The sequence below is a fragment of the Mus caroli genome, chromosome 4, assembly GCF_900094665.2.
Source record: "Mus caroli chromosome 4, CAROLI_EIJ_v1.1, whole genome shotgun sequence".
Lineage (NCBI taxonomy): Eukaryota > Metazoa > Chordata > Mammalia > Rodentia > Muridae > Mus > Mus caroli.
This window is the reverse complement of record NC_034573.1, coordinates 46,601,027-46,611,646: the sequence shown is the minus strand read 5'-3', so window position 1 is coordinate 46,611,646 and position 10,620 is coordinate 46,601,027. Positions and strand designations below refer to the sequence as shown.

General features: G+C 40.0%; 1 protein-coding gene across 1 annotated transcript; it reads right to left on the bottom strand.

The window, feature by feature from the left end:
• Nucleotides 1-10,321, bottom strand: LOC110293253 (protein NipSnap homolog 3A-like). Its single transcript, XM_021161122.1, has 7 exons — nucleotides 10,077-10,321; nucleotides 5,401-5,611; nucleotides 3,621-3,779; nucleotides 2,889-3,038; nucleotides 623-709; nucleotides 360-535; nucleotides 1-59 (listed from the first exon to the last, which is right to left on the bottom strand). Exons 1-6 carry the CDS (start codon nucleotides 10,128-10,130, stop codon nucleotides 459-461), a joined length of 738 nt encoding a protein of 245 aa, XP_021016781.1. The 5' UTR covers nucleotides 10,131-10,321; the 3' UTR covers nucleotides 1-59; nucleotides 360-458.
• Nucleotides 10,322-10,620: the final 299 nt, after the last annotated feature.

The following is a 10,620-nucleotide window of genomic DNA, read 5'->3' as shown; positions in this document are numbered from 1 at the left end:
GTCACAAACTTGGAAATCCGATCTCATTGAACAAAGGGTTGTCTTACAGAAGAGGTATTCTGAAACAAATGAAGAACAAGGATCTTGATCTAGTGACTAAGTGATCTAGTGGCTAGATCACTAAGTGACTAGTGATCCTTTGTTACAAAGGATCTCATTGATGTAGATACTAGTACAAACAATAAGGCATGTCAGCGTATAAACCAAAGAGTCTTCAAAGACTTCATGGGGACAAAGTAACATTATTTTAAAATTAATTACTTTTAATGAATGGGGAAATGAACTTTATTTTCCATGTAGAGATAGGTTTAATAAAAGGGCCCTCAATGGGCTTTAAAATGTATAGTAAATTAACTTACCACTCCCTTCAAATAAAAGCTGAAATAATTCTCTAGAGAGAATTGAAGCATTGGCCCCTGACACATCTCACATCAGCTCCTAAGACAGTCGTTAGGAAACTATTTCAGTGGTGAAAATGACCACGGAATGAGGAACATGTTCTGCTGAGCATCTAGGTAGTTGACACTTTCCCGGACTGGAAAGACATTTCATAAAACACAGAACGTTATTAGATGCATCAAGCTGGTTCTAAAAATACCGCTTGCCTCCTGAAAGAGCTCACCAGCAGACACGACTCTGGGATCTTCATGGGCTTGACGTCTCCCAGCTGCCCGAGCGTCTGCGTTCTCACACCACCACAGAACATGAACTGCAGAGGCAAATCAAAAGCTGTTTCAGTTGCACATTCATACAGAGAAACGAAGTCTTAAAAAGTCCAATGGTTTCAAGTTAAAAGAGCGATACTAAGTGTTTCAGTGGTAAGATTTCAGAGGAGTCAGAGACTTGGCAGAGAAGGTTATAGGTTAACTAGTCAAACTGATTTTATAGATGAAGAAATGAAACAGACTTGAAAAGTCAAGCAAAGTAAGATAGATAAAGGAATTCAAGACCCAAACTGTATGACTTCCTACTATGTTTTATGTTGTCTTTCCATCTCCTGCTGGCAGCTGAACTTGGTAATGACTGCATAAGGGTCATCCAGGTGGTACTGGTTTTGAGGGCATACAGGGGCCATGGAGAGCAGCTTAGACTTGGCCCTGTGTAGCTGGGCTGGAGTCCCTGGAGAGCATCCAGGAAAGGCCATTGGTGAGGACGCAGCTTCAGTTGCAGCAGAGATATTGGAGATGCCAGGAGAGTGGGATGATTACCAAGGACAGTGGCAGCTGTGGTTCCGAGTGGGCCAAGGGGTAAGCTGTGTGGGCTGAGGTTGGCAGAACTAGAGGTGTGGAGCATCCAAGGGCCCTTGCTGCCCAGAAGATCCTTGCATAGATCCCAGATGTCAGGCACTGAACTTTTTATACTGTTAGAATTTTGGATTTGCTTTGAATTTAATTGATACTGTGCCCTGGTTCATCCATCTTAGGATAAGAAAGTAGCTTCCTTTTGATTTTACAAGAGCCCACAGAGACTTTGGATATTTTAAAGAGCTTGAGCTTTTAAAGACTGTGTGAATTTTAAAGTTATTCTAGGTTTTATACTGTGGTAATATTAACAGTATGTCTTGGGGACTGTACTGGCTGGTTTTGTGTGTCAGCTTGACACAAGCTGGGGTTATCACAGAGAAAAGGACCCTCCCTTGAGGAAATGCCTCCATGAGATACGGGTGTGAGGGAATTTCTCAATTAGTGATCAAGGGGGGAGGGCCTAGCCCATTGTGGATGGTGCTATCCCTAGGCTGGTAGTCTTGAGGTCTATAAGAAAGCAAGCCGAACAAGCCAGGGGAAGCAAGCCAGTAAGCAGCATTCCTCCAGGGCTTCTGCATCCAGTCCTGCCTCCACATTCCTACCCTATGTGAGTTCCTGTCCTGACTTCCTTTGGTGATGAACAGCAATGTGGAAGTATAAGCTGAATAAACCCTTTCCTCCTTGCTTCTTGGTCATGGTGTTTTGTGCAGGAATAGAAACTCTGAATAAGACAAGGACAAACAAGAAAGGAAAGTTCATTATCATGGTGTGTTTACATGCCAGGTTGACAAATGAGTATTTTTTTTTTTTTAGGTTTTTTTCTTTTTCCTTTCTTTTTTTGTTAACTTGAGATGCTAAGAAGAGAGCACCTCAGCTGAGGAAATGTGTCCCATCAGATTGACCCACAAGCAAGCCTGTGGAGCAGTTTTCTTGATTAAAGACTGGTGGGGACAAATCCAGGCCATTGAGGATGATGTCACTCTTGGCTTAAAGATGAACTTGGGTAGGGTAAGAAAGCAGATTTAGGAAGGCACGAGGAACAAGCCAGTAACCAACATTTTTCCATGGCTTCTGCTTCAGTTTCTGCCTTCAGTTTCCTGCCTTGAGTTGCTGCCCTGAGTTTCCTTCATGGTGGACTATTAACTGGAAGTATAAGCTGAAATAAACCCTCACATCCTCAAGTTGCTTTTGGTCCTGGTGTTTCATCACAGCAATAGAAGCCTACTTAGGACAGGGAATATAACTTAGTAGTAGAGCACTTGCCTCCCATGCAGAAGGTCCTAGGTTCAATCCCTAGTACTGAAAATCATATATTTAGGGGAATAAAAGGATTATAAAAGGAATAAACTATTTCTTGAGGCTCTTGTAGTTGTTAAAATTTGCTCATTTTATGGGTCAGAAAAAAAATAGAAGTTTAGCATTTCAAAATAGTTTTAGTGTGTGTTAGATTATAAATAAGAGATGTTATATATTTATTTATATATGTTATATATAATTATAAATATATATAATTATAAATAAGAGATTCTTAAAACTTAAAATGTACAAGATCTTGTCGATACATATAAACTGTAACAATATATCTTAGAAGATGAATAAGTCACCAACATACACGGAAATTTAAAAATAAATATATAGCTGTACCTCTGTTGAGCAATCCATACTCTGCATGGAACACACCAATTAGTTTAATGTAGCCTTGATCAGCATGGGCATTTACTGCCCTTTGAAATGCGTCACCCCATAGAGCTGGGCCACCAGGTTTCATCAGAAAAGTAGACAGTTCATAGATTCCTAGATTTTGGAAAAAACGCTTTTAAAGATGATAGCCAAGGAATTTCTATTTCTATTTATATTTACTTGGTTTCAGTAGAAGCCTGCTCTGCATGCTCATATTTGAAGGATTGTGCATGTATACACATGTATACAGATGTAGTAATTACTTTTGTATTATTTTCCATTAATTTTGTGCCTAGAAACCCCCTTGTCCATGTTTAAACTTATTTTTGCTATTAAGATTACACAGATGATAAAGGATAAACAAAGAGGTGCACTTTGGGGCTGGCAAGATGGCTCAGCAAGTAGGAGCTCTGACTGCTCTTCTGAAGGTCTGAGTTCAAATCCCAGCAACCACATGGTGGCTCACAACCATCTGTAATGAGATCTAATGCTTTCTTCTGGCATGTCTGAAGACAGCTCCAGTGTACTTATGTATAATAATAAATCTTAAAAAAAAAAGAGGTGCACTTTGTTTTATCTCAGCAATCTCTTATGTCCACAAGTAAAAAGGACTCTCCCTCAGTCCCAAAGCACATTAGAACTTAAAATATGTACTATTTCAGTCATGACAATTCACAGTGCCTAAGAAAGACTCACCTTCCTTGGGAGGCGTTCTTATTTTGCACCATGGTACCAAATAGGTAATTTCACTCTCTTGTTTATCAATGAGAGGCAAATTTGGTATGAGGAACCGTTCTTGCCAATCCTCATCCTTGGCCAAGGCTTTGTATACTGCAGCACGGTGAGCAAAATTATCTGTAGTAGAAGAAAAACACCAAGAAAAGTTGGGTTTTTTTTTTTTTGTTGTTGTTTTTAAAGAATTGATTTAATAGCTATGCTTCTTTGGATCACTCCCACCTCATTAACCTAGAACATGCAAGTCCACCATGTTGTGGATCTGGGGACAGCTGATGTGACATCAGCATCAAGTTGCTCCTCATCTTTAGGGTGAAAGAAAGGGAGACAACTATTGCACTGACATTGAATGCGTTTCACAGGGTCTTTGAAGGAACTTGTGGACAGGAGCTAAGTTTCTCAGTCTGTGACATGGTGAATAATATAATGTCAGCTTTCAGGTTTGCAGCTTTTAACACTGCCATATGGACCAGACTTATTATTTAACAGTATCGGCTGAAAGATAAATTCTACTTTGGTAGTAATGGTAGATGGTCAAGATATATCTTGAATACATGTTAACCTAAGTGAAACTTGAATGTATTTGATATCTTTTCCTTTGAACAAATAACTTCCAAAGGACAAGTGCTAATTCCCTTACTGTTGTCACCCAACATTTCTCCCCAGCATTCATTTCTCTGCTTTCTAAGATACGGAAACAGACATGTTTACCAATGTATGAGCCTACTACTATATTTATTGTAAAGACCTCATGAGACTAAGGTAAAGTATTTATATAGTTTATTTGAGGGATACGAAATAACACCCGTCTTACAGCCTAAAGTGAAACAAGCAGGACTTAACTACTTTTTCCAGTGGGTCCTGGTTTAACATGAACCACATTTGAAGCATAAGCTATATTATTGGTGTCTTCTATCTTTCAAAACAGAAAAACAAAACAAAACAAAATCCAACCAAACCCAAAGCATACCCATGCCATCCACAGAATGAATCTTTTCTCACTAAAGAATTGTGTGAGCATTAATTGAACATAGATGACCAAACACTAAATTAATTATTAAGAGTTTGCTGAACATGCTCAAATCCCAATGTAGTCTATTAATAGTAGATTTTACAAGTTAACCAACATTTTTGAATAATTTTGTGACTTATTCTCCTTTTTCAAGGCAGCATAGCTTCAGTAGGAGAACACGTGGTAATGCTAAAGTAAAATTCTTTTAATTCTTAAAGTAGTATGGCAGTGACTTCTGTAACACTCTGGGGTGTAGAAAGGAACCAAAATTAATTGGAGCTGAGGGGAGGTCAAAAGTTGACTGCCATCCTCTCTCAGCCTCCATTTACACAAAATCCTGAATGTGTGAAGTGTTTCCACTAAGATGTTGATAACCAGGTCTAGCTAGCATCAGATACTTCTCTCATTCTGTCATCTTAATTGGGTTTTGTGAACAGTTTTAAGTCTTGCATTAAATCAGTGTTCTAATAAGTCTCTAAGTTTTTGAGAAGAGGAGTCTAAAATTTAATGATTTGATAGATAGCTCGTAATTTCCCAGCTATAATGTTAGATTCTGGAAAAGGGTTATAAAAGATGGGCCAAGAAGAATGGTCCTAAATTTACTTTTTGGTTCTGTACGCTTTTAAAAACAATTCTCCTTCATCTGTATCTATACTAATGTATAGACATCTAAGACTCATGTAGCATGATAAAAATCTATAGTGAACACTTGAACTGGGTAACTCATACCATATTTCCAAATATGGAATATAGTGTTTATTCTGCCTCCAAATCCGACAGTCCAATATCCCACCAATTCAGAGTGAGCTGTCCGAAGATGAACATTTTTCTTAAAATTGTACAGGAACTCTTCCACATTTGCGGGCTTAAGGTAATAAGTACAAAATTCATAGAATGTTCCTTCTTGTTGACTGTGGCCAGTAGTGAAAGACGAGCACACCTGAGGGAAGATAAACCAAATTTGAGCATTTGAGGGATGGCAGAACTTAGACATCTTTCCAATCAAATCTGGCACTGAATTGGAATCCCTGTTTCCACTTCTCTTTTCAACTCTCCATAGACGTGTTTTAGTAGATTCAAAGATGTCTACTGTTAAACACGTTAAGTAACCTCTTCATGGAAAGTTGCCCCAGACTAAGGCAGTGCTATCTTAGAAAGTCTCTTGTGCCAGAGAATCAATTAGGATTTGTTGTTGTTGTTAATTTTTTGTTTTGTTTTTTTTTTCAAGACAGGTCTCTCTGTGTAGACCTGGTTGTCCTGGAGCTCACTCTGTAGTCTAGGCTGGCCTAGATTTCATAGAAATTCACTTGTTTCTGCCTCCCTAATGCTGGGGAAATTAAAGGCATGTGCCACCACCGCCTGGTGATAGTCCCATAAATTGTTTTCCCTTATATTCTTTTAATCCATAGTGTATGTGAGTAGAGCTCATATCTGAAAGAACTTTGTAGACTGCATATCTTTGGGCATACACAATGAACATGTTTACCCAAAGAAAAATTGCTTTTTGTTTTGTTTTTCGAGACAGAGTTTCTCTATGTCTGTCTGTCCTGGAAGTCTGTAGAATAAGCTGGTCTCAAACTCACAGAGATCTGCCTGCCTCTGCCTCCTGATTGCTGGGATTAAAGGCTTATGCTGCCATGCCCAGCTTAAAGAAAACTTTTCTTAAAAAGAGAAATTGCTATTCAGGTCAAATAATTGTTCCTACATTCAGCAAAAATAGAACTAGAATGTAGGCAATGCACTAGGATGCTATTGGTCCAACTGCATCATAAATTTGGTAATAGATCAGTGGTCCTCAACCTCCCTAACACTGAGACCCTTTAGTACAGTTCCTCATGTTGTGGTGACCTGGACAATAAAATTATTTTGTTGCTACTTCTTAATGGTAATTTTGCTACTTTTATGAATAGTAATATAAATATCTGATATGGAGGATATCTCAAATGTGACCCCAAAGGGGTCATGACCCACAGATTGGGAACTATGCAAATAGAGCATGGATGCTAAAAAATCATTTCCCAAATTGGAATCACTATCAGTTTCTTATGAGAAATATAGAGTGAAGATGGAGTTTAATGCATTCAGTTATATCAACATGGTAGAAATGCCTCTCAAGGTTTCTTTTTTTTTTTTTTTAACTTACTATGTAAGTTTCTACTTTTTGTTCTGAGAGCACTTTTCCCTAGGAAATACTTTGTTGGAAATTACCTTGAGTATGTGTCCATATACTGTATGACATCATACTATAAAAACCCATCTTATTTTCAAGTTGGGTTATCATGCACCAATTTCATGAAGTTAATAATACCAGAAGAATCTGCTAAAGCAGATCAAATGAATATAAAACTGGAAAAATCACTATACACATTGACAACTTAGTCTGAGTAGTAGAAGAAATCTTTTTTTCTTTATAAGTTTTTGCTTATGAAACACTACTTTATTTAAAGCTTAATACAATTTTCTCCCTTCAGTGCATTCCATTGATTTCTACTCTAAACTATATTCTTACTGCTTGTCTTAGTTAGAGTTTTATTGCTATGAAGAGACACCACGAGTATAGAAACTCTTATACAGTAAACATTTAACTGGGTCTGGCTTACAGGTTCAGAGGTTTAGTCCATTGTCATCATGGCAGGAAGCATGGCAGTGTCCAGGCAAACATGGTGCTAGGGAAGGAGCTGAGAGTTCTACATTTTGGTCCACAGGCAGCAGGAGGAGACTGTGAGTCACATGGGTTGGGGGTATAGCTTGATCTCAAAGCCCACCCCAACAGTAGCACAGTTCCTCCAACAGGCCACACCTATTCTAAAAAGGCCACACCCACTCAAAAAAGACTAGATACTCCCTCTGAGCCAAGTATTCAAACACGTGAGACTATGAGGGCCATACCTATTCAAACCATCATATTCCACTCCCTGGCTCCCATAGGCTTGTAGCCATAACATGATGTAAAATACATTTCCACATAGTCTATCACAGTCTCAACAATGTTTAAAAGTCCAAAGTTCAAAATCTCTTCTGAGATTCATACAATCTCTTAACTATAATCCCCTATAAAATAAAAATAAAAAACACCAGATCACTTACTTCCAACATATAATGGCACAATATATAAATTACTGTTCTAAAACATAGGAAGGGGAGCATAGTGAGGAAATACTGGACCAAAGCAAGACCAAAACCCAGTGGGGCAAACTCCAAACTCAGCATCTCCATGTCTGATGTCAAAGTACTCTTTGGATCTCCAACTCCTTTCAGTTTTGTTGACTGCAACACACTTTTTTTTTTTTTTTCTCTTGAGTTGATTCCTCTCCCTGTTAGCCATTTTCTTCACTGGTTATCCCATGGCTCAGGCATCTATAACATTTTGGGGGCTCCATCTTTACAGTTTCAAACAATGGCCCTTCTTGGCCTCCATGCAGAGAAACCCCTGCCATACACCTGGACTCAGAAACTTTCCTCAGTTGCAGACGGAGATTCTATAACCTCTTTCTTTTATTCTTGATTCAGAAACCAGAACCACATGGTCAAAGCTGCCAAATTCTGCAGCTTTCTCGGGCTGGGTCATGCCCCCCTCGTTCAATTACACCTTTACCAACTTTTTGGATACTGTGGTTTCCTAAGCTTGGATGTTCTTGAACTTGCTCAGTAGACTGACCTTGAACTCAGAGATCTGCTTGCCTTTGTCTCCTGAGTGCTGGGATTAAAGTCATGTACCACCATGCCTGGACCTAAACTGTTCTTTAATTCCTTCTTACAAGATGGAAACTTAGCTGTGTGGGATCTTGCATTGAGGTCTCTACTCTCTGTATTCATTTAATATCTTGAATCTGTTTATCCCCTTGAACACAGGAGTTAGCTCTATTTCACTTCCTGGTGTTCCTATTCTCCTAGAATTCATACATTTTGTATTTTTCCTTGTTCAGCTTGCTCCACTTCATCAAAATGTTCTTTATAAGAATGAACATTAGTAAACATATAACAGAGTCTATTCTAGGCTATTTTAAGCTTTCCTTTACCAAGGCAATTAATCTGAACTCTTCACTTTAGCCTCAGGCAATCTTTTTGAACAAGGGCAAAATGCAACCAAATTCTTTGCTAAAATATCCCAAGAACAGAGATGTACCCCACTTCTGGTACTAACTGGTAGGGCTTTATTGTTGTGAAGAGATACCATGACCATAGAAACTTTATACAGAAGCATTTAATTGGGGCTGGTTTGCACTTTCAGAGGCTTACACTTTAGTCCATGTCATTATGGCAGGAAGCATGGCAGCATCTAGACAGACATGGTGCTAAGGAAGGAGCTGAGAGTACTACATCTTGATCCATAGTCATCGAAGGGAAACTGTGCCACACTGGGCATAGGTTGAGTATATGTAAGACTTCAAAGCCCATCTCCACAGTGACACACACATACTTCTTTCAACAAGGCCACACCTACTCCAATAAGACCACTCCCTATGGGCCAAGCATTGAAATATGTGAGTCTATAAGGGGCATACTTATGCAAACCACCACACTGCTCAAAACAGTAAACTTCCTATAAAAATCTGCAGGCAGCTCTGCATTTGATGGACTTTTTTTTGTGTGTGTGCTTTGAACCAAAATCTACTAATGAGATTGTTAGAACAAGTGCTTATTATCTATAGTTTAGAAATGAATAAAACCCCAGGAAGTGGGCCAATGGCATTCACAATATTTTATAGGTTGATTCAAAGAGTGAGTGTGTATTTGGAGAATGCAATAATTGTCAAGGCCACAGACTTTTTATTATTTCCTGGACATGATACACAGGAGGAAACCTATCCAGAGGAGGAAGTGTGTGTGACTAGATAAAATCATTTCCCAGATTTCTGTTGCAGAGTCAGAATTACAATGGGGAAAAGTCATAGACTTCATTATGTCCAATTTAAGACTTGATCTTGCCAGCACTGACTCATTAAAAAGAACGTTGATTTAAAAATCAAAAACCAAACAAAGTCAGAGAAACATCGTAAGGAGACCATTGGTGACGTTGCGCGGACAGCACTGGATGAGTAGCCTTTAGTCTCTTCTTCAGGGTTTACTTGGTTCTAGGCGAGACTAACCTGATTTTTCTTCCTCCACTAGGGTAAGTAAAAGTCTGGACCAAAATACTGAGTTTATTCCCTGGATAAGCCTGTGCTCAACAGTTAGGGCTGAATGGTGGGCTCCTTTAGTGACGGTCTCATCACAGCTTAGTCCAGTTTCCAGAAGCTCCAGTCCCGTCCTAACTGACAAGGTTCTCCCATGCCACAACATGCTGGTACCTGGGAACTGAGACATCCCACTGGCAACAGCCTCAAGCGCTAACAGAATGTGCAGTACTATAGTACCCCACTCAGCTCTGCCCACTTTCCCCGCTGGCAACCGGTAGCCTCTACCTGATGCACCAGAGCCTGCGATAGCCTCCTTAGGCTGCCACGGAGCGCAAGCATGGCGCAGCCTGCAGTGTGCAGCAAGACAGATGTAGGGTGCTGGGACACGTGCTGTTCCTGCTTTCTGCTGCCTGCTCCTGCTTGGTTTGATCCACGCTGGACTGGGAAGGGGCTCTGCGGAGCGGCACCACACTTCTCCGGGTAGCAGAGGACCCACTTTATGGTCTGTGGTGTCAGCTCTGATCCCTTGCTTGCCTTTTGTTCTATAAGGTTCTGGCCCTGATGTAAGAGATGATGTTGCAATGAGCAGAACCTTGAGCTTGGTGCAGTTCTACATTCTGGGCTACCACTTTACGTTCCCCCTTCCTCCCCAACCCCCCTCCCCCGTCCTGCCCCATCAGGACAATAACACTCCAAAATGCTGGGCGAGGCGTGGATGCATCTGTGTGTTTTAACATCTTGGGGTGGGGGTCTTGTGATACTGCTCAAGAGCCTTCGCCTTCATCACAGAGCACTCTATATCCCTGTTGATCCCAGCATAGTTTACCAG